This window comes from Taeniopygia guttata, chromosome Z, assembly GCF_048771995.1.
Source record: "Taeniopygia guttata chromosome Z, bTaeGut7.mat, whole genome shotgun sequence".
Classification (NCBI taxonomy): Eukaryota; Metazoa; Chordata; class Aves; order Passeriformes; family Estrildidae; genus Taeniopygia; species Taeniopygia guttata.
In genome coordinates this window covers 36,786,817-36,811,654 of record NC_133063.1, presented here as the reverse complement: position 1 = coordinate 36,811,654, position 24,838 = coordinate 36,786,817, and the positions used below count along the sequence as shown (strand labels likewise).

General features: G+C 37.5%; 1 protein-coding gene across 4 annotated transcripts in view; it reads left to right on the top strand.

The window, feature by feature from the left end:
* CAAP1 (caspase activity and apoptosis inhibitor 1) overlaps positions 1–24,838 on the top strand; it is an 86,209-nt gene that overhangs the window by 9,461 nt on the left and 51,910 nt on the right. For 2 of the 4 annotated variants that reach the window (XM_072921801.1, XM_072921802.1), the window contains exons 5-6: positions 1,822–1,895; positions 6,291–9,539. In XM_072921801.1, the coding sequence (XP_072777902.1) occupies positions 1,822–1,895; positions 6,291–6,634 (418 nt within the window). In that variant the 3' untranslated portion in view covers positions 6,635–9,539. Of the gene's footprint in view, positions 1–1,821; positions 1,896–6,290; positions 9,540–24,838 lie in introns of those variants that run through there. The other 2 variants (XM_072921800.1, XM_072921799.1) reach the window with 1 other exon arrangement.

Here is a 24,838-nt window from a genome sequence, read left to right as displayed (position 1 = left end):
TCTATCCACTTCTGCTGACCAGTAGCTGGTCTGAAATCCACATCTCTCCCTGTCTGCTTGCATAGAAGCCCACAAGGTTGCATCCTTGTTGCTGTTGCTGCTCAGACCTCTTTGTGCATGCAGGCCTCTCTGATGGCAGGTGTAGGCCTGTGATTGTCCCCAGTAGCTGATAATGTTCATCTCTGGGGTATCTAGTGCTCTATTACTGTCCCTCAATTTGCCTACTTGCAGAACCTAATCTATTTTTGGAATTTCGCCTCTGATTTTACAGTGTATTTTATACCTTAGTCCCAGACTTTGCATCCTGCTTGTTGTCTAGGCTTGCTTGAGGTTTGCTGGTGCATTACAAGCATCTACTTACAGCTGCATGATGCTGAAAATCCCGGAGAAGGTATACATTTTTCATTCTGTCTGATTTCTGGCAGCACAGTAGGCCCTTCTGAGCTGTGGTCCCCTTTGCAGTTGCTGGCATATGTGTGTGGGTGTATTTAGATTATTCTCATCTTGTTTGGAAAAGGAGTTAGTGTAGCCATGTGGCTCAATAGATAGGCAGAACAGACTGGTGTCCACGTCCAGGGCTTTGCTAGGCAAGTATATTGACCTGTTGATTGTCCTTAATGAGTTATTGCACGATACTTTACACATTTATGTTCCAGTGGCTAAAAAAAATGGGAGAAAAAATGAGAGTCTGTTGATGTAGCCTTTGCCACTTCAGAAAAGGAAACAGAAATGAAAATAACTGCCTCTCATACCACGATTTCTAGAAATATTATAGTCTTCCTCCTCCTGATAAAACCATTGGGCACATGGGAAAAACCCCAACTTGTACAGCATGAGGAAGATAGATATGTGTTCACTTTCAGGAAAGCCCTAAAGGCCATTACTGAGAAACAAGTTGTTAGTCATTAATTACATCTGTGACACCAAAATACTGCTTTCTTTTTATAATGTTGTTAAACTCCCATGGCCAGGAGAGGTGCATTGATTCCATATTAATACAGATGAAGCCAATGACACACTAACAGTCTAGAAATTTGGTAATTCTGTTGTCAAAATTCTCACTGGATGTGGCAGCTGAACTCTTCCAGTGATTCTGAATCATTCCACCTGTGCCCTTCCTGGATGTTTTACCTTATTTTCACAATTCGTGTAACTAGTATGTGTGAAGTACATGAAGGAAATTAACCTTCCACTGAAGTGTCTCTTCCTTATACTTGTGTAAAGAGTTGAAACCCTACACATCAAGGGTAGAAGTCTTTAAAGAGGAGAAATAGAGAAATGCGCATACTGAATACACTGTAATAGCGGAGTTGTGAACAGTTTAAATGGTATCCCTTTATGAAGCATGAAGATGCTAGTTTAGAAGAGGTTGGTGATGGTCTGATGATAATTTCATGAAAATAATTTTTTACTTTCAAAATAAGACAGTAAATAGTACTTGAGTGCAGCAGAAATTACTGTTTTCCAAACTATTTAATTATGTGACAATTTTTTTTTGAGTTTTTCAGAAAAGCTCCTAATATGAGGAGCGTTTCCTTTGTAACTGCTCAGCTGTGATTCCTCAGTTATAGCCATTGAGGATTGTTACTCTAAAGGCAAGGATGCAGTGGAAATTACTGCCTTATCCTTGTGTGTCACAAGGCAAAACAAAAAAAGTTTACTTTTGAGTGCTCAGATTAGCTCTCTGTATTCCTTCTGCCCTTATTCCTACCATACCCAGCTTATTGGCCTACCATCTGATAATTTTTTTAGTTTCTAAAAAATATGTTCTGTTAAATTTTAAATTATGGTGATTAAAATGTGTTCTTAATTTTTTTTCAGACAGGACAACTGTATAGACTCAACTTCTTTTCTTAGAGAAGACAGCAAAGTGGAAGGCCAGGAATCAAAACAAGGTATGTAATAGAGAAAGCTGAAATTTTGTGTTCTCGATATTGGCCAGTGACTAATTCCAGGTAGCTGACAGCTCTCTTGTGAACATAGAATGAACATACATTGAGAAAGAGTATTTTGTCAGTTGTACTTTCTCTTCTTAAATGCAAAAACCACAGCTTATGAGATGTTCAAGTACTACAGTGATTGGCAGGGTAGAAAATGCAAAGGCTTTTAAGTTATTGGTGCGCATTTGTAGTTGCTATACAAGAAAATGGTTTTTTTAGCCTGCAGTAGTATTTGTTTTATTCCAGTCATTAAATCAGCACATACATCAATTGCCAATATTAGTTTGTGCATGAAGCACTAGAACTATAGGTGTTTCTGTCTCAGTCTGTTTATTTTCATTTTTACTGACTCTAAGCAGAAAGAGCAGAAATAGCTTTTCCAGTCAAAGAATGTTGCAGATTCTTCTAAGCTACATTTCTCTTCTGAAAAGATCTAACTTTATTTACTTATTGCAACTGCTATTTCACAATTCAGAATGTTGTCTAAAAGATGTCTCTTAGAATGACTTTTGAAACGTGTTTCTTTTCTGAATTAGTGAGAAGAGTTAAATCAGAAAGGAAAGAGTCATACATAATAAGAGCATTAAAACTCTTGGGTGTGAGTTGCTGTGACTGTGAATAATCCTTTGAATGTTGCTTGTTGTACTTTTGGAGGAACCTTAGAACTGACAGATTTCCTGCAGATTTCTTCCACTTCTGTGTTATCAAAGGGAATTGATGGTTACTGCAAGATTGATATCGTTGTTTCTTATGACTTTATCAACCAGAGCATCATGATGGCTTTGGGCTATAACAGTGGCTCCACTCATGATGTTAGCTTTTAAGGACTTTTGAGAATATTGTATATATTAGAAAGTATAACTGCAGTCGTGCTCCTTCACTGCAGCCTGAGAAGCTGTGGGAAAAAGAAGAGAAAATGAGAGAATAAGCCAAAGTGGATAAAATTAAAATTTAGAAATGGAATTAAGTGTGCTGAAATGAATTTTGCAACTGTAGATGAAGGAAAAAGTAAAAGTTACCAAAATGAATAAGATAATGACAAATGCCAGCCATTATCATTATTACTGTAAAAACACAGGTGCAAAAGAGGGAAATAAAGCCTATTAGCTCATTAAACATGTGTAGGCTAAAAAGCCCGAATGAGCACTGAATTCCAGAGTTTTGGAGGTTCTAATTTCTAAACAGAACCCAGTGTTGTTCTGTCCAGCTTCCCATCTTACTAAGTCTGGGACAGACATGAATGACCTAATGCTGCGTCTCCCCCTCGAATCCATGGGAATAAATCCCCAGTGGGGCCCGGCCAGCTGGGCAGTGGGGTGAGGCGGGCAGAGGGGAGGAACTTCTCCTTGAATCCCGGGGGGCTTGGAGAAGCTCCCCTGTGAGTCCAAAGACGATCTGGTCCCACAAGCAAAGGAAAGAGGCGCTCTCCCTCAGGATTAGTTCCAAAGTTTAATGAAGGCCTGGAGTGATCCCAGGCCACATCTGACCTCGAAGGGCATCCAGAGCAAGAGAGAGAGTGTCCCCGCCCAGAGCAGCCAGATATAGGGGGTGGGGAAAACCTGACCAGCCAGTGGGGGAAGGACATGGGAGTGGCTCTCTGGGGCAAGGCCTCAGAGTGACCACTGAGGAGGGGGTGAAGGAGGGGTCCCAGCCAGGGTCCAGGTACCTGGTGACCCTGCTAGAAGGGTCTGGACAAAGGGGAGTGGTCAGCAGGTGATGGACACGTCACCTGGGGGGAGACAGGGGGATGGGTTGGGGTTTGATGGACATACAGGTACTGATGGGAAAGCTGGGATGAACCAAACAGGTACAAAGAGGGGATATGGAGGGACAAACCATGAGGGGATATACAATGCAACCACAACTCTACAGCTTAATATTTTGTCCTCCTTAATGTGACCAGTTGATTCCAAAAGGATTCCTATGGTGGGCTGACCCCAGCCAGCAGTAGGCACATACCAACCCCTCAATTGCTTGTCCCCCAGTGGGATAAAGGTGACAATCAGCAAAAGAAAATGAGGACAACTTAGGAATCAATGTAAAGTTTCTTCAGTAAGGGAAGCAAGAGCTTTACATTGAAACAAAGCAAAAATCAGAGACTTAGTTACAACCTCCCATTGGCAGCCAGAATTTTAGCCACTTCCTGGAAAGCCGAGGCTCAGCATGCATGACAGTTACTTGAAAAGGCAGATGCCAGTGTTGCATGGTGGAGCATATCCCTTAGGTCCATTTGGCTCAGCTTTCCTGGCTCTTCGTCCCTCCTAGCCTCCCTGTTTACTCTCTGTGGGGTCAGAGTGAGAAACAGAGAAAGCCCTGAGGCTGTGTAAGCATTGCGTATTATCAACATGCCAGCATCATGTAGTCTGCTGTGAAGAAAATTAACTCTATCCCAGCCAGACTCAGTACAGGTCAGTTTAACTTTGGCAGTAAATTAGGCAGTAAATCAGTAAATTAGGATGATCAGGCTCAGATACTAAGTTCAGACTTTGAACTGTGATCCGGTAATGCAGCTGATTTTTTGATCCATGGGAATGCTGCTTGGTTGACCAGCATGTTAGGTAAATACTGACTGATACTGTGAAGAAAGACACAAAAACTACCATTTCTTAATCCTGTTGTTTCCCATTCTGATCTTTCATGTACATTGTGGCTTGCAAGGTAAAGTTAAAAAGATACTGTTCAAATATGATTGAATTGTATAGGAAATAGAGGAAACTGCATATGAAACTGAAATATTAATCTTGAAGTTACTATTACATTAGGAACAGGCCAAAACTACTTAAGATCAAAGAAAACTCTTGTATGTATATCTCATGAGTAGTTTTTATACACACTGCTGTGAGGAAAAGTTTTGGTTTACTTTTTAAGCTTTCAGATTTTATTATTTCAAAATTGTGATTTATTTGGCTTTAAAAAAAAAGTGAAGTGATCTGTAAACTTCTTTTATATGTCTTAACATATGTTTCCATGAGCTGACTTTGCTTTCCTGTTAACTTAGTTTGGAATTTTTGGCATGCCACATACCTTAGCTGTGTATGTGAGTGCATTCTCAGGGTGAGTGTGCAAAATTCTTAAATCTGAACTTAAATGCTGTGACAGTCATAGGCTGATACTGAGTGATCATGAGTAAGTAACTTGAGTACAAAATATTTTCAATGCTAAATAAACAAAACTCTAATGTTTTAAAATATTACTATTGTTCATAAAACCATTTTGAGCTGTTTTGATCTTCCTTTCCTCCCCCTTTTTGCTTTTTTAAGTAGAAAAATCGCATTCATAGGTTTTGCAGTAGTGAGTATTGATTTTCTTTTTTTTCCCCACACCCTCAGGATAGGAGGAGTGTTGTAAACCCCAAGACAAATAGATCTGTCTAAGGTTTTTGGACACTTTTCATGTCTCAATACCAAGTGCATACAGGTACCATAAAGCATTTAAAATGTTAAAAAAAAGGAATAACATTTTTCTAAAGCCTTGTTTTTCCTGTGCAAGTGGTAAAAATGGTGTTACCAAAAGTAATAAAATTATAAAGTCTGTGTAATCAGTACCTTTACCCATCACCTGAATACGCATTATTCATTTAAGCTGGAGCCAACCCTGCTGTAAATTTCCACATTTACAAAAGCTGTTGAAAGAGCATGAATTTGGGAGGCCTGTGTCAAAAGGAAGTCTTGGTGTAGCGAAATTGAGAGAACAGTTAGTTAGGTTCTGTTAGAGCTTTGCTTTTATTTTATTGAGCTGCCTCTTCTAATTATGTTTTTAAAAATACACTCCAACTTTCAACCACAATTACAAACCAAAGTCTTAAATTCCTCCATGTTTTTACATGGAGTTAAATACATCTGGAAGACTAATGATAAATTCTGAGTAGTTGCATGATAAGTAGAGTTTTTATTAATTTTTAGTCTTGTGTCTCTCAAAAGTCCCACTCCTCTTAAAATACATAACATAGTTGAGTGTAATTTTTGAAGTTGCATTCTGAAAATTTGGTTTACTTAAGAGGTAAATGAAAATCAGTTTTGCACTGCAAAAGCTTTCTTTAATATAAGATTTTATGACAATTTAATTAGGAAAATAGGTATATGACTTCACAGAAGGGAATAAATTTTTCTGGTACTGCTGCTTTGCTATACTGCATGTTCCTTTAGAATGGCATAAAGATGCATTAACACTTGTATAAATTAGCTTTAAAAGTTGGAGGAGACAAAGGACTTGGTTATCATACAGATTTTTTCTAGATTTCTTTTCACTCTCTTAATTTGCAGAGTAATGCTTTAAGCAGAAGTGATTTTGTAAGTTGAGGTAAAAACAATTATGTTAGGCAACTCTGTGATAGTTATATTTGTGTTACAGGTAAGGGAGAAGATAGTGATGTCCTCAGCATAAATGCAGATGCATATGATAGTGACATAGAAGGCCCATGCAATGAAGAGGATGGTCCAGATGTGCAAGGGAGCACTGTCAGGAGTGGAGCTGGCCAGATAGATGACCTTCAGAAGGACATTGAGAAGAGTGTGAATGAGATTCTGGGGTTGGCAGAGTCCAGCCCAAAGGAGCCCAAAGCAGCAACCTTAGTTGTTCCTCCATCAGAAGATGTTCAGCCGTCAGCACAACAGCTGGAGCTTCTGGAACTCGAGATGAGGGCCAGGGCTATTAAGGCTCTGATGAAAGCTGGTGATGTAAAGAAACATTCTTGAGACTGTTCAGATTTTGTTTTCACTATTTGTTTAGAACAAGGTGATATGTCTGTTCTCTTCAGTGCTACAGTATGTTTGGGTTGGATGTGACATTCCTCATTCAGATTGTGTTGTGTATCCTGACCTGTGTGGTTCAGTTGTTTTGTTGCCTTTAGTGCGCTACTTCCATGACATGCACAAACAGTGGTTGATGCTTCCTTGAGATGAGATGTCCTTATGCTGGGTCACCACCACCAGGAGCCACACCACATATGGAGCTGTGCCAGGTACCTGGTGCCTTCCAGAAGGGTTGCTGTAGAAACTTAGAATTATTGAATGGTTAGGATAGGAAGACATTTGAGACTGCTTAAATCTCATAACGTAGGTACTCTAAAATGTGATGCTTTCTGTAAAAGCATACTCAGTTTTTTAAAATTTGAATTCCTAAACGGAAGGATTTTTACCTTTCAAATAAACAGTTGAACATGTTATTTTCAGAGTTATGAAAGTGCCTGAAAGAAACAGAGCAGATTTTATTTTACTGCCATGTAGTTTTGTCACTTTTCTCCACTCTTATCTTTTGTATTATAACTGAAGAAAGCAGAGTTTCTTCCTAACTGGAAAGCTTTTCTTTTGAATATTTGGCATAATATTTAGTAAATCAAACAGTTCAGAAGACCTTGAGCTTTCAACATTCAATTGATACAGTCATTTCATGTCCCCTGAAAGTAGGAAAATCCACCTAATTTCAGTATGCTCCTTTAGAAGAGGCATTTAATTTATTTATGAGGTTTTAAAATATAAATTCTATTTTTATCCATTTCAAGATATTTCTTTATAAATAAATTGAATTCTAGAATTAATTTTCATGCTATAATATCTTACAACAATTAAAATTTAAATTTTTTTAGAACTACTGCTGGTTTTCTCTCTGGCTGCTAATCAAAACATATTAAAATATTTGTGTGTTTGTTTACACATGCAGACATCAATTTTTTTCTTTAAAGGTATGAAGCTTACTATTGTATTCTTTGTTAAGTAAAATAATGTATTATCTATTTTTATTCATTAATTTTTCTTCATTGTTACTTAGAAAGCCAGTTACATGCTTTGCAACAGTAGCAGACATAATTTCCCTACTATTGTGTAATACTACTGCAAACCTTAGTCTATTCAGATACTATGTCTTGGATTCTTTTAAGGTTTATAATTTTCTTTTTATTCTTCCATTTTATCCCTTTTCTTCCTTCTCTTTATTCCCTTTCTTTTTTTCTAGTTTCCTTTTAAACCCTTTTATGTAGCAAGCTTCTTGTATATTTCTTAAGTATGATTGATTTCCTCTACAAACAACGTTATTGCAAAATGTTAGTGCAGTGTAAATTTGATAATAAACCTTCATTAAATACAACTTGATAAAATTACAGTGTGCTTCTACTAAGTGATGTCAGTGACCCAGGGTAAAGTGTACCTGACTCTTGTGCTATCCACATCAACATTTTTTCTATTATTTTGTAGCAAATTGAGGTTGTAAGTGAAAATATATACACACAATTCAAAATGTAACTACTGTCTCCAAATCTATGGATGTTGTCTTTGGTCAATTTAATTTAGCTGTTTGGTGAACTTGTTTTATTTGAATCCAGAGAAACTAAAGAAGTAATCAGAAAAGGACAGCTGGCAAAACTTAGATGTGCTGTCTTTTCTTATACAAAGTCATAGGCTGGTGGAGCTGTGTTAGATTTCAAAGAAACACGTTAGTGCTGCTGTACTTAGGTCATTAAAGCACGGAGTACCTAACCTTGCTTGCTGTGGAAGTCTGAAAACTTGCTTGCAAGGGCATTTCCTGCATCACCAGAAGAAGCCACATGTATGAAGTTTATTCAGTGATGTTGCAAAACAACACATTTCAGTTCCTTGGCAACACAAAAATACTGGTGGAAGTAACAATAAACTAGAGTGTAATTGCCTTCTACTGACTACTTTGTGGAGGTGTATGGTATTTATTGTTTTTCTGCTGGTTTCTCAGGTCACCCTTAAAAGTTTGTTTTATAGCATGTTGAACTGTGAAAGATTATTATTTCAAGCTCTGTAGCAAGAAGCTGCAAATGCTAACTTTAGCATGTAGTGTGACAGAGATTACTATGGCTTACTATGCATATGACAGAGAAGATTTGTAATTATAGCCTAATTAAATTCAAAATTAAAAGATGAGAAGTATTCCAAGAAAATTCAATTAAGCTGTTTACAAAAAATAAAAAAAAAAATCATGTGAGAGACCTTATTTGATTGGTTACATAATGGTAATTTTTAGGATATTGTACTGTTGCTGCTTAGGTTAAAAACAGATCAGCTAAATTCCATGTGTTCTTGCATTGATTTGTATCACTGAAGAGATAAAAAAATCCAGTGTAGTTAAAATATTTATTATACAGCTGTTTTGTTTTTCACTTTTAAATATGTCTGTGATCTTTCAGTGAAAAATAATTTTATTATTTCATTTAGAAGAAGAGGCAATTTGTATGTAAAGTATATTGAATTATTCATGAAATGTTAAAATAGTGTTACTGGGTTTTTATCAACCATTTTGTCAGGAGACAGATATTAAACACTGGGTGTTGGTCAGCATGAAAAAGATCTTTTGAGGAGGAGGAGGGTTGATTGTGTGTGTACTAGAGGAATAAAGGTATGACTCCAGAGAGTCAAAAGTATTTATCTCTGTCTGGAGGATTTGCTGCTATGGTGATTTCATAAAGAATAATAAATAGATTTCAAGATGCCAGCTTTGAGAGGTGAATCACAAAAATTACTATAGAAAAGAATTAGTTCCCCTTGTAACACCCTTTTCAAATATTGTATTTGCTTTTAAAAGTATTTTGCCTAAGAGACTTTAAGCTTTGTTATAAAATGTGTTCTTTGCTGCTTGAAATTACTGTATTTGTTATTTTTTAAATAAATACAGGTTGTTTTTAAATATAATTGAAAAAACAGGGAGTCAGATAATCTGTGTAGGTGATGTAAGATGCTGGTGTTCTGACTGGATACTGTTGAGATGCAGTTCACACTGCATTGTGAATCTTGCTGAAGGAGTCAGCTGGGTAGCACTTTACTGCAGCCTTGTCTGTTTAAAGGAGCACAGTGTCAAAAACAGCAGCCACCTCGGGGAAATCTTGCAGTGGGACAAAAGTGTCTTTACCAGCTGATCCAGTACAGTGTGAGAACTCTAAAGTTTGTAAATGGTTGTTTGGTTATCACTATTATTTTTATAAATAATGTTTACAAAAGCAGTTAACTGTAACTAAAGTTGCTTTCTTTTTCTTCTGTGGCTGAAGCATTCTATAAAAGCATCAGCTGAAGAAAGGCTTTATGTACATGAGTGCATAGTAAGTTATTATATGGCATTTTATGTGCCTGTCTTAAAATTATAAACATTGATTGAGCTTTATGAGATCACTGATGCTGGTAAATATGCCCTTTTCATAGAAGATAATTGAAGATTAATTGTGAAATAAGCCCTTTAGTCAGGAAGGGAGATGAGGTAGTTAATTGATCCAGAAACATAAGAACAACATAATTTCAGGAGTATTGTCACCAAATTAAAAACTGATTATAAACTCCTGCAATTTAGTCCCAGTAGTACAAACCTTCATGTTTATTTCTAAGTAAATCTGCAGCATATGTAGAGAAGAAAAAAGGTTTGTTCACCTTATTTGTGGCCAAATATAGATGTTAAAATACTTGATTTTGTGGGGAGGGGCTGAAATCTCATGTTTTTTGGCCCTTTTTTAGCGTTAATATTGAAATGTGTAAACAGAATACCTAAAAGGAGAAGAAAAATTACTGCTTGTAGAAAGGGCTAGCCACATACCACTTAATCAACCTCACTCTGTAGTCGGGTAAGGAAAGATCACAGAAATTTAAATCTAAATATTACATATTTGCTGCATTATACAGCCCAATAATAACATGAAAGGAAACCTCAAATCAAATATAAACAGAGACTGGAACATGTTCATTTGTTCATTCATTGCATCATCTTTTTAAACAGTGAGTAAAGGTAACTTTGTCCCTGGGATTGTTGATTATTGTTAATCTCAAAATTGATTTTTTTTTTTTTTTTTTTTTTTTTATCTAATGGTTTTGCAAAGCCATGAATTGTCATAATCTAAAGCCTTGGACTCCATCTTGTGTTTCCAGACTCCAGTCAATCCTGCTTTAGTTAAGAACTCTCAACTTCACTTTACTGGAATACTGTGTACAGTTCTGCATGATTGTATTGAAGTCCTACCCACTGGGAGTGGAACAGATGCAGATAAAGGTTGCCAGAGAGGCACAGGATGAGAGACACAACTAGAAAAGTGTGTTTAGTCTAAGCATGTTGACGCTAGCCTTAAAGGCAGGCAGAAACAGAGTACTGGGAAGGACATTTAAGCTGAATATGAATGCTGGTGGGGAACTATGCATACATTTTGGTGTGATTGCTTATTCCCAGGCTGTGTCCTGGTCCTCTCCCTGCTGTTGTGCAGCTAGTGTTAATGTGCATATGTACAGAACCACACCAGGAAACTTATTCATGCAGGGAATCCTGCCCATCTGCTTCTTGCAGCATTCTGATTGAATTTACTGTGTTGGCACAACAGAATGAGTAGTGAAAACCCAACTGCTGGATTATATCACATAAGTGATAATCCGTGTTCTTCCACTTCTTAAGATATGAGGCATCAGAAATAAGGTCCGTGACTTAATTCTGTCTTTTTGAAATCATGTAGATCTTCGCTCAAAAATATTAGCTTAACTGCTCCAAATATAAGCCGTTTTAGCTATTCAATTTTTATTAAATCTACATTCTTGGTTATTGTCTGGTGGAGATTTTCTGTGTGTATGGTTTTGGGTTTTTCATTTGTGTTGTCATTACATTAGAGGTTTTTTGTTGAAGTCTGTGTAATTGTTACTACAAATAGTCTGGTGAAAGTTGGTGCCTCATAATTGTATTTGAATTAAACTTTTGGATTACATCCACACTAGGGGGTTGTGTTGTTTTAACAATGTCTGTTTCAAAGAGTAAGGTACTAAGAGCAGAGTCCAAACTGTATAAACAACTTGTAAGCAGTATTTTTCCCTACATAATAGCGAACAGGAAAAGAATAGTAAAGGGGAATGACTTGCAATTTAGAAAAATACAGTGTAGGAGCAAAGAAAAACTTAATTTTCTGTGTACTTTGATAACAAATTTGAAAAGTTGAAGGATAAAGTTATGCTCTCATTGATTGTCATGAGATCAGTAGAAAGGCCGAGACCTGGTTACTTCAGTCATAGCATGGCTCCTCAGACCTAGGATGCAATAACACAGTTTGCTGTAACTGGGGACGTGTAGGTTGCTCTTCATCAAGATTTAACAACATGTAGTGTCAAAAAGGGGATTCTCTATACACAGCATATCCCAGTTACAATGCGTATCCCAGTGCTTCTGCTTTAGTCCCCTGTTTCTTTGCACCAGTTCATGTATTGCTACAGTCATCAGATTGCTTTGCTACAAACTGCCATTTCAGGAAGCCATTTGCTCTAGATCCCAAACAAAACTTGGAAGCATTGTTTGATATCTTCTTCAACTTGCTTTCTAGGCCTCATCAGGGCATTGACATAGACTATGCTGGAGCTCAAGTGGATGTGAAACAGTGCATTTAAGGGTTAATAGGGAATTTAGAATGATTTAGGCAATATGATATGTGAACATATGGTGTATGTTAAGTTCATTCGGGACCCTCTGAAGAAAACCTGTTACCTATTAAACTTATGCTGAGACGGCAAAAAGAAGGGTGGCCTCTGACGGAAATTTCTAAGCTTGCTAAAGATGCGAAGCAAAAGGGCGACTGCGTATGCAAAGACATCTGAGTTCGAAAGTTCAGTAGTGAGGAAGACTATGGAAAGTTTAGGTCACTGGACCCTAGGCTCATTTTTGAGATCACTGACTCAATAAAGAACGAACTACTCATTTGCACCTAATTTCCATACCATGCGGAGAATAGGTGGGGTTAGTTCTGAATATTTATAGGTGCTATAGAATATGCATTACTTTTGTGTATAAATAAGGGAACTGGGGAAGCTGGGGTACACAGGATTTGGGAAGATTTTATCTCCCTGTGTCCAGCACTGAATAAATACATACCTACTTTACAACCCTTGGCTGTGGGGTTGTTACCGTGTATCAGATGCAGTATTGGAAAATTAACTGAAAAAGATATTACCTGCCACTGTAAAGGCAGGTAATATCTTTTCTATCCTCACTTTCTACTAAAGCTTTTAAACACTTAGTGGATCTAAACAACTTTATTAATATATTCCCTTCTTTAAAATGTGTAAAAAAAAGGTATTTTAAAGAAACAGATTTCTTATGGAATATATCTTTGTACTGAAATGCTGAAGAGCTGTTGATACTGTTCCAAGGAAATTAAAATAGATAGCATTTACTATAGTAGGACCTTATTTAGGCAATATAAATTTCCTTTAAATTACTGAGCCTTTTTTACATTGTTTGTATACCTCTGAAGAGCTACAACTCTGTAGAAAGAGTTAGGTATCAAGATTAGGTAGAATTTAGACCATTCAAATATATATCTTCCTACCAAATAGTAGCATTAGATCACATAATAGCGGAGTTTCTTCACTTTTTCCACTCACTAATCTGCATATTGTTTTCAAAAAATAGTATGTGCAGGAGAGCACATTAAGAAAATTTCAGTGTTTTCATTGTTCGTATATATATATTATCATGGTAATATTTGTCATAAGTAAATTATTACTCTCCTTTGGTGAAATAAACTGGTAGAGGGATCAGTAGATGATGGTTTTACTAAATTTCTGGTTGGTGACTCTTGTATCCTTAGCATGAATAATGAGACTCTGCAGGCGTCTGTGCCTCTTTTGCTGGTTACAGTCCAGCCTGGTGAATCCCGTTCCTTCTACTTTTTCTAATTTGGATTGTTTTAATAAAAAAGCTATCTGAGAGCTGAGAATGAAATTAACTAAGATTTTTATTGTTGTATGGAAAGAATTGTACATCAAAAATATGAATGTCTGAAATACTTTTCAGTGGACTGTTTTTTTAAAAAAATATATTACTTGACTGTTGCCTAAATTAACATTAAAATTTGTATTGGGAAGCCAAACCAAAAAAATAATAATAATAATTTAAAAAAAAGTAAGGACAGGGAACCCTTGGGCCCCCAATTATACCTCCACTCGCTGCAGAAGAAAAGTAGTGGTCCCAGTATTTTTCACTAAATTTCAACTGCTCAAAAGGAATTAATTTACCCAAAGTGAGGGCCAGTGATTAATGGCAGCCCCTGAAATTTTTGGTATATAATACATGCTTATCCTTGCAAACTGGAATCAGGGTCAAGAATCAGTAGGCAGTACACAAAGCTGATGTGTAACTGTAGCTGGAGTTGCAATTCAGACTATCCCTTTAATCTTCTAAAACTGTTTTGGGTACAGTAACTTTATTGTTACTTCAGCAACGGTACTAAGCAGATGCCAATTTGTCCTCAGACCAGAAGGTTTCATATTTATATTATTTTTTTTTCCTTTTATATTTATATTGTTAATAAGAAAAGCTTCCCCTGTTAATTGCAATATTAACCAAAAAACAGAGAATCCTCTCATGAGGAACAAAAATTCTGTTTTCTGCTCTCATGATGTCTTAAAGAAAGAATATGTAGGAAACAAAGAGCAGGAGGAAGGGTGTTACTTGAACTGATTATGATTTGTTTTATATATCTGTGATTATATTGTGAAATGGCAGATACATTTACTATTAATGTTCTAAATTACATACATGCACATGTACAAAAATTAGGAATTTTCATTTCTTACTCCTTTGTAAGCAGATGGGAGAAAATATTCACTCTTTGCAGCTCCCTGTATTTTTCTCGGTAAAATGTTGCAATCAACACTTTGTCTTACTATTTATTTCTTCTTTTTTGTCCTCACTCTACTATCTTTAGCTATTGAATAAGATTAATAATCCCTATACTTTAGCTGCAGAAGTTTAATAAACAAAGTTTAATTTAAAAAGTGACGCACAATAAACTTAAAGGGTTCAGCCTTACATTGCAGATTCTAGTCATTCTTTTCTGGTTTGTTGTGTGTTTTTAAAAATTGAGAAGGGAAGAAGACTGGAAGAGAACTTCAGGTTTTGTATGTAATTGAACTAACAGCATGTGCTGAAAAGTAATAAATAACCGTGACTAAATAAATTGGTTTCCTCAAGCAGTGATTCATTCACTGTCTTTCATTGCCATCAGGTTAAGAGATGGTTTCTTTTTGTTAGCCTAAAGGAGAAATGTTCAATAGTGTAACAATCTCATTTTAGTTCCAGCCACAACAGCCTTTAAAATGCATTGAATTAATATTAATAAAAATGGAGCAATTAAACAAAACTTGGGCTCCTCATTGACTTACAAATAAAATCTGCAGAATCAGTTACGAAGAAAGCATATTGTGGTGATTCAGTGCATTTTTCTGGAAGAAACGTTGGTGATAGGCAAGGTTCTTGTACTTTTGCAGAAAAAGGATTGTTGGTATTGAATCTGGACATCAGGACATCAGAAGGAATTCTGGACGCTAGAAGGAATTTCTTCACAGAAGGTGTCATTAAACATTGGAATGGGCAGCCCAGGGAGGTGGTGGAGTCACAGTCCCTGGAGATGATCACAAAATGATTGGGCCATGGTGTCTGGGTGACAAGATGGTGATCAGTCAAATGTTAGACTACATGATCTCAGAGGTCATTTCCAACCAAAAGCTTTTCTGACCTTTCCATCCCATACTCCAACAGCAGTGTGATAGAGTAGCCTTGGAGGGTTGCTGCCAAAGGGAAATTATGGGCTATTATAACTTGCAGTTATGATTCAGACTGCATTTGTCAGTCATTGACAAATTATGCTTATACTCTACAATTTTAAAAATTTGATCCCTTTCAGGTTTTTGATGTTGAAGAACCCAGCTGATCCCAAACCCATTGCCTCAAAGATAATTGGGATGGCTGGAAGCATATATTTATAGAGGAGATGGCAGTTCAGAACTTGTTTTTATGGCAGGCAACTGTGTGTTGCATGGCTCTTTCTTAGAAACCTTATCCTGATCATCTGCATGGCAAGGCACATGACTTCAAATGTAGCAGAGTTTTTAGATAAAATAATCTTGCCACTTGGCTCCTTAAGTGCTACAAAAGGCAGTTTCAAATCTCAGAAGGCATCTTCAAAGTTTTTTGCACAAGAAACTGTGCCTACTCTAATTTTTTTAATCAGTTCCTTTGTCAAAGTTCTTCGTTTGCCAGACCAACACCCCTAATTAAAGCAACGGCCAACATTGGTTGTAATACACAGAAAAAGGTTTGCTAGCTATTTTCTATGTCATTTAAAGAAGAGCGAGTCTAATTACACTCAAGACTCTTTATTATATATTCTTAATGTCACTATGGTGTTAGAACAGGTTCTGACTGTATCCTCTGCTTTTAGCAAAGCACCAGACCTGCAAACAATATTGAAATTACTCATTACTTACAACATTTCTCTCAAACACCAATTGAGGGGTAATTTCTTTTGTCAAATTTTAGGCATGCTATTATTTCAGGTCTGTAAAATTTTTTTGTGGCTCAGAAATGCAGCAGAAATGTTGGTTTGTGAAGGTTTTAACAGCTACAAAATCTTGTTTCTATGTGGCTAAAGAGGAATAAAAGCACACTACTACTTGTTCCCATGTGTTCATATATGCTCAGCATATATGTTCATAGGTACATAAAAAAGAAGCCTTTCTATTTACCAGCAGATGGAGGTAACAAAGGTTGCCCTTGGAAAAGGAATAAACGGAAAACAATATGGAACACTGGATGGATGAGTTTGCTGCAGAGAAATTATTGAAAGAAAAATCAGAAGCAACTAATGGCTGGTATTGATGAATTTAGTGGCTGCCAATGTTTTCCTCAAATATATGTTTTCATTTCATGAAAACCCACTGCCATAGTTCATGAAAACTGAGTGGACTCATTTGGTGAATATGCCAGAACTAAGCACTCTTTAGGAAATTGGATTCTTCTCTGAATCCCTGCCTTTTGCCAAGAGGGTCAGGGTGAATCATAAATGCCACAACAAATTGTTTACTTTAGTAGCTGCTTAATATGAGTCTGCCTATAGCTGCAGTAGTGGGGTTGTAGGGAATAATAGACAAGACATTGCAAGAGATTTAGTGGACATTTTAATTTCTTCACCTGTAAATGCAAAAAATTTTAAGTAAGGGCAGGAATAAGATTGGCTTATGTACTTTGATGGTAGGATGTGAGCAAAGCAGGATGTCTTTAGTCATAAAATAATTTTATATCACACCAATTCATTTTTAATTTTTTAAGAGCTAATGAAACATTAAAACATGAGCAGAACACCTCTCCTCTGAAGATAGGTTGAGGAAGTTGACACTGTTTAGCCTGGAGAAGAGAAGGTTGCCTGGAGACCTCATAGCAACCCTCCAGTATCCTCAGGTGGCCTATAAGGAACAGAGAGGGAATCTTCATCAGGAGCTGTAGAAGTAGGGAGGGGGAACAATGGTTTCAAACTTGGAGTATGTTTGAATTAGATTGAATTGATATTAGAATGAAATTCTTTACTGAACCATTGTGTCACTGTAACTGTGGGGCAGCATGGAGAATAATGCCCCGGCTACTGGTACTCCTTAAACTGACATATCCTCTGAAACAAAGACTGTGACATGTTGTCTTAACATCTGCAAAACTCTGAAATTTAACAAGGGCAAGTGCCATATTCCACACCTGGGATGGGGCAACTCTGGTTGTGTGTGGACTGGGAAAAGAGACACTGAAGGGCAGCTCCATGGAAAGAGACATGGTCAATTGTAAATTGAACATGAGTCAGCAGTGCCCTGGCTGCCAGGAGGGTCACTTATGTCCTGGGGGGCATCAGGCACAGTATCACAGCCAGGTAAGTGAGGGGATTGTCCTGCTCTGCTCTGCAGTGGGGCAGCCTCACCTCAAGTGCTGGGGCAGTTTTGGGTGCCACAATATAAGAAAGATATTAGAGAGTGCAAAGGGGGGACACAAGGATGGTAAAGGGTTTGGAGGGGAAGTTGTAGGAGTGGCTGAAGTCACTTGGTCTGTTCAGCTTGGAGAACAGGAGTCTTGAGGAGTAGTTACAGCTTCCTCATGAAGGGGAAGAGGAGGGGAAGAGACTGATTTCTTCATTGTGGTGACAGTTGTGGGGCCAAAGGGAGTGGCCTGAAGTTGTGTCAGGGGAAGCTTAGATTGGATATTAGGAAAAAGTTCTTCCCCCAGCGGGTAGTTGGGCACTGTAGCAGGGTTCCCAGGGAAGTGGTCACAGCACCAAGGCTGGCAGAGATTGAGAAGCATTTTAGGCTATGCTCTCAGACACATGCTGTGACTCTTGGAGATGTCCCGTGCAGGAATAGGAACTGAACTTGATGATCCTGATTAATCCCATCCAATTCAGCATATTCTCTGATTCTGTGATTCTAATACACATGTGCATCATGGACCTATACATTCATCTGGTTTTCCCAATGAGAGTTTTTAGCAGAGGAATTGTTAGTTCATTTCCTGCATGTACCATTTCTGTATCATATCAAGTTGTTAAATTATGGATAAAGTTCAAGAAGTAATTTCTTGCTAGGATGACCTGAGTGATAAAAGCCACAAAGTTACTTTTATCACTACTCAGAAGTCATTGAGGCCTTTGGAAAATGACAGTTCTGGACATTCTTTAACCAGGTTAAGTCTTTGTAAAATTTGCACAGCTGTCTGAAGAGGTCTCTTGAAGGAGCTTACTGAGTTTTCTCATCAAACAAAAATGGACACTATACAGCCTAGAGTCACTCCTGACCAAAGGAGTGGAACGCAGTACTTAGAGAATTCACAATGTGTAGCTGGAAAATGTGTGCATAATTTGATGGAGAGTTCATTCAGGCCTTGCAACACTATGCCTGAGGGGCTTTTCTGTAAGGTGGAAGGATGAACAGAAAAACTTTGCAGGGTCTGTTTGTAGTGATATTCTTTTCACTTTAACAATCAAAACAAAGTTGTATTTTGCATATAAACAAATGCAGGAGAAATACAAGAAACTGTTCAAGCTGTTTTGCTTCTGATATAATTTTCTCAAATGGCTTTTCTCTAGGGGAAGGCAAATTATTGCATATGAATGTAAATAATAATTGACAAATTCTTCTGTGCCTGTCACAGTCATCTAAGAAACGTCCAGCTTCCTCTTCCCACTTTCGTTTATACCAAGAGGAAAAATTGTTGAGAGTGGGATCTGAAATCCTGAGATTTCAAATCCAGGATTACATTAACTGTTATGGTTTCTTTGGTCTTTGTGATGGCACATTTACACCTTGGGAAAGCCTCCAACATTAGTGCACCACTCGGCAGAAATACATATAATGAGCATTGTCAAAAATTTTATCAATCTGTCTTTCTAATCTCCTAAAAGACATTTGACCTCATTCGGGCTTAACTGGTATTACAGGTTCTCTACATTTAGTATAATTTGCATCTTTCACAAATGTAATTTTTATTCACTTTAAAATGCTACATAAGGAAGTCTTGAAATAGAACCAAAACTAACTGAATTAGTTTTCCATGACTATCTGGGTACCTCTGAAAATTTACACTACTGTCTTTCAGTCTTAACTCTGCCATTCAAATTCTGTAAAAGATTGACTTTGTCCAAACAAATTTGAATGTGAATTTTGAGGTAAGTTTCCTTAAAAATGCTGAAACTTGAAAACACAAAAGTACTGTATCAACATCCAAATACAGCTCATCTAGTCTCATGTTCCCTTTATTTTCCAACCTCAGAAGTCAAATAAGAGGAAAAAGCTGTTCCATTGGTCATATTTTATCTTTAAATCCTCAGTCTGGTGCTACAACCAAGCAGATATGGGAATGAACCTCTGTGCCAGCTCAAGTAGTTGCTTTCTGAAGGCTAACACCTGTGCTCCTCCTCAGAAGAACTGCTAACAGAAGGAAATAAAACAGTCTAGAAATGCCCTAGTTCAGTTCTGCAAGTATTTTTCCTATGGAAACCTCTGTATTGTGAACTGACACTACATTTCAACCATTAGTTGAACCATATGAAGGAAGTTCAGAAACTTCCTTCATATTTTTGTCCTCCATTTCCTGTCCCTCCGGCCCCCCATTTGTTAGATTTGTATGTATGAGATGGTGATTTTTATCAGAAAAACACAGTATGGCATTTGTTAGCTTTTCTGTTGCAGGAAATTTGAGAAAGGAGTGAAACTGAGCTCAAGCATGATGAATATCAAGATTACAAAAATCTTGAAAATTACATTCTGTAACATTTAAAAACATAGTTGCTTAAATATGAAGTACTTTTTATTTGTTTTCTGCACTTTTAACCTTGGGCTGGTATCTTTAATCTTTTCTTCACAGATAGGAATAAAAGCTTACTTTGGAAATACAAACTCAAAACAAGGATTTCCCTGTACCACATTGTTGCAGTAGCAGAGGCATTATCAACATAACAGTCAGTGATATTTGTGATAAAATCACACATTTTTCTCAAAGCTTGGCAGTTAGCTCCTTTAGTAGAGCCCAGACTAGTATATCAATATCAATAGGCTGTTACTGAAAATTTTCCAGGCAGAAAAAATCAGTGAAGATTCATGAGAGAGGTATTTAAGCCAGTGATATGTCCACCTGACTCTTGCCACTATTTGGATATGTCTGCCTATTTTTTTTTCCCTTTTCAAAGTTTTCTTGGTTTCTGCTTTCTGAAAGTGTATTTTACAGAGTGGAGAACATTTCTTTTTTCCTCAGTTTGGATTTCAAGCCTTTACTCAAACTAGCTCTTGCTTTTCTTTTGTTGCAGGTATGCTTTATCCTGCAAGCTTAAATCAACCTTTAAAAGTTATGGCTCTCTCTCCTATGTTTGTTTTTCTTTACTTGTTTTTTTTTTCTTCTTGAGCTTCTGTGTCTCTGGACTGTTCTACCATGGCTTTTGCATTAGCTGCCCCTTTTCCTCCTTATATATTTTTTCATTTTTATTTTTCAGAAAAGTTGATGGCTGATATGTATAAATTGTAGAGTTCCCGTCTGCCTTCTGTACACTCTGCAGCACCAGCATCTACATAAATTTATCCTGCTTTATTTAGAGTCACCGTTCACTTGGCCAACTCCAGGTCTCTCTGGACTCCTATTCACACTCTCTGAAATAATTTCTGTAAACACAGGGGTGGTGGGGTTATTTTGTGCAGCAACATTTTTGGGGGACTTGACAGCCCTAGTATCATCCTCAAGGTTGCAAGCAGAACTGATGAGGGCAGGGATGGGGAGGCATTAGCTATTTTACTTTTTTACTTGTTTGTTGTGCATTTACCTTCATATGCCTGTCAAAGCTGTTGGAGGTTGAGCAGGATTACAAGAAATTATGCTACAACAGCCAAAGGAGGGAGCAACATCTAGAAATGACCGCACCTGGAGTGCCTGGTCCTGGGCTTCCCTGCCCCGAGTGGCATGGACAGACTGGAAGAAGTCCAGAGAAGCATCACAGAGATTATCAGAGGGTTGGAGCGCCTCTTCTAAGAGGACAGGCTGAGAGAGCTGGGACTGTTCAGCCTGAAGAAGAGAAGGCTGGAACTGACCGTATCAAGATGCCTGAACACCTCACGGGGAGGTAAAGAAGATGCAGGCAGACTCAGTGTGCCTAATGACAGGACAAGATGTAAGGGGCACAAACTGAAAGACAGGAATATTAATTTAAACATAAGAAAACCTTTTTTTCCTGTGGGGGATTTTGAGAAATGGGACAGGTTTCTCAGAGTGGTGGTGGAGTCTCCATCCCTAAAGATATCCAAAATGCAGCTGCACACTGTCTTCAGCAACCTACTCTAGACCAGCAAGGGAGCTAGGCTAGTTCTTCAGAGGTGTCTCTAGTCTCAGCCTTTCTGTGATCTAGTTACTTTTCTAAGCATCGTCACAGTGGGATTTCTCATGTTTTCAATTTAATGAAATTTTCAAGGAAATTTTCTTGCTTGCAAGAAAAAGGGCTTCCTGGATTGCCCTGTTACTCTGATCTGCTTTTCAGATATGTTGCAAGTGATTCCTGACTATTTTTCCAATGTACCCTAAAACACTGTACCCACACTAAGACGTGTTTTTAGAAGAAGGGTTCACCAAGCACTTGCAGAAATATGTGGCCCTCTTCTGCATTTTTTTGAAAGCGGTTAAGATGCCTGCTTGGTTGGTGATCTTGTTTTTATCCAGTCTTATTATTGATAATGTTCCATGAGAAATAACTTCACCAAGAGATACTCAATGAACTTAAAAATTCTTGATTATAAAGGTTATATTATCAAATGGTGGTTTGAAAGAACTAAATAGGATTATGAAGATTATCCTTCTTTAACAATGCCCTACATTTTCATCTCCTTATCCCTTTCTCATTGCTTTCTCTCTCAAGACATTATGGTTTATTTTGTCTCCACTAGGTACCTTGAATATGAATTTACACACTGAATGACTCTGCTTTCAAGAATATGAAGCCCAGTCTGCAATGAAATAAGAGACAAATCTTTCACTTTTTCACTGGAAAAAAGTTGTAACTAGTGGGGCATTCTGAATTCAGGACCTTCACTCTAATTTTTGGTTTAAAGGATGGAAAGGGAGTCAAATGGAGTTGAACTCTAGTGTAGGAATATAAAAAGGTAAAAGACTTTAGAAAGTGGAAAAAGGCCCCAGAAAGCAGACATAAAGCTGAGAAAGGCTGGGAAATTTCAAAACCTTCTTATTGGAAGCTAGGAAAATAAAAACCAAGTGAATACATTTATCATAAGGAACAAGAAAGAACAAGAACTGTGAAAAGTCCTAGATATATGCTTTGCAAAGATAGAAAAAGTTTCAGTCTTATATAATGAATTATTGTGTATTGTTTGAGGTTCACAGAAGTCCTTTCGTTAATGTTAAACCCATGTGGGTCCTTCTCTTATTGGTTAGAGTATAATGACTTTGCACCTTTTCTTTTATGCTATTGGTTCAAAGAATATGTAGAAAAAGGCTTTGCATAAACTGCCATCTTGTCTTTGATCTAGATTTGCTTGGATGTTTGTTTCCCTTTGTCTCTTGCTTTTTGCTTGTATGATACAGACAGATAATATATCCTAAGTCTGCAACCAGTCAGGTCCCATCCTGTTTTGTGAGACACAGACTGATCTGGCAGACTCTAGCAACATTTTTTCTATTTCTAAGGCATATATAGGTAATTTCTCCCCTTTCATAAGACTTTTTTTCCCTGTACTTAGCACTGGTGAGGCCACACCTTAATTACTATGTCCAGTTCTGGGTCCCTCAATTTAGGAAAGATATTGAGATTCTTGAACGTATCCAGAGGAGTGTAACTAGGCTGGTGAAGGGTCTGGAAAAAAAGCTCTATGAAAAACAGCTGAGGGATTTGGAGTTGTTTATCCTGGAGAAGAGAAGGCTCAGGGGAGATCTTATCGTTCTCTACAGCTGCCTGAAAGGAGGTTGGAGCTAAATAAGAGTTGGCCTCTTCTCTCAGGCAAGCAATGACAAGATGAGAGGACACTGTCTTAAATGCACCAGGACGTAAGCATTAGGAAAAAATTCTTTACAGAAAGAATCATTGGGCATAGGCATAGGCTGCCCAGGGTAGTGTTGGAGTCATTGTCCCTGGAGGTGTTTAAGAAAAGACTGGATGTGGCACCCAGTGCCATGGTCTGTCTGACAAGGTGGTGTTTAGCATATTTTAGACTTGATGATCTCTAAGGTCTTTTGCAGCCTAGTGAATTATGTGATTCTGTGGTTCTGTGACTTTCTATAAAGACTTTCCTATAAAGGATAACCAAACATTGAAAACATCTGAAAACATTAAGTATGTGTTTGGTTTGACACACAGCTTGAGGCTAACTTTAGGTCTGGATTTAAGCTTGATTTAGGGGTCCAGCAGGACCACTCATGGAAGAAAGTCCCCAGCGGTGAAGGAATCTAGGCACAGGTTTCCAAAGACATGGAGCATGAGAGACCTTCTTGCACTATCTGAATAGAAGCCTTATCCTTCACTCAGTGTTGGATGTTCAGTGTCATGATAAAGTCAGACAAAATCCAGTTTGAATTCCACATAGAATATGAATGGTTAAACTCTCATCAGCAGGAGTCAACATGCAACTTACACGCAATTACAGATCATCCATATAAGAAACTCTATTACGCTTTTGCATATGCATATACTCTCCCCACTTCTTTCCCTCCACATTCTTCTTTGCCTGTCTCTTGCTCACATTCACTGTCAGAGAGATATTTCCGGATTTATTGCTTGAAAGGCTGTCATCTTTCTTCCTCTCTTTAAAGTGTAGAGGATTAAAAAAAAAAAATTTGTGTAGATGAGATCTCAGCCCACCCATAAGATATTGCAGCCCATTAATGAAAGATCAAACCAGAAAACTTGGCATTTAAGTGTTAAAAGAACTATTGCTCCCTACACATCCAAAAATCCCACATCCAGTGTCCTCCCAAAAGCTAAAATGGAGAACGATCCTACGGGATTGCATATAGGTTTCCATATAGAATGTGGAACATAATGCACTACCATATGATACACCACTGATGTTTGTTATGCTTCCTTACGCACTCTGACACACAGCAAACCCATCCTTTCGCAGTCTGGGGGGAGTTTAGAGTCATCATTGCACAGGCATGTCAATGTTAGCATTAGTAAGTGTTACCCAGATGTGCTGGGGAGAAAAATATACTCCCTTGCTTCCATGCCATTTTACAACTATCATAGATATTTTGCCACAAAAGTGTAATTGAACCATTGACAGCTGTTCTACTCTTAGGCGAGCACTGCTGTTACTGAAAGCTAGTTACCACTCTGCTGAGTTCAAATACCTAACCTTCATTAGTATTTGAGGTTGAAAAGCAGTCAGTAGTGTGTACCAATTGTACATTAATTTTATCTCTGATTGGTGATCTCTCTACAGAAATCCTTATGAAAACTATTTTTCAATTAGTAGAAAACATCTGGCATTTCAAAGGAATTCAGATAAAATTTTTGAGATACTGACATAATCTCTCATGACTTGTATTTAATAAAGTAGTATTAGCAAGTGGTTAAGTAAGCTAAATAATGAGAAAGACACAATTAACATATTTTCAAATGCATCAATGAT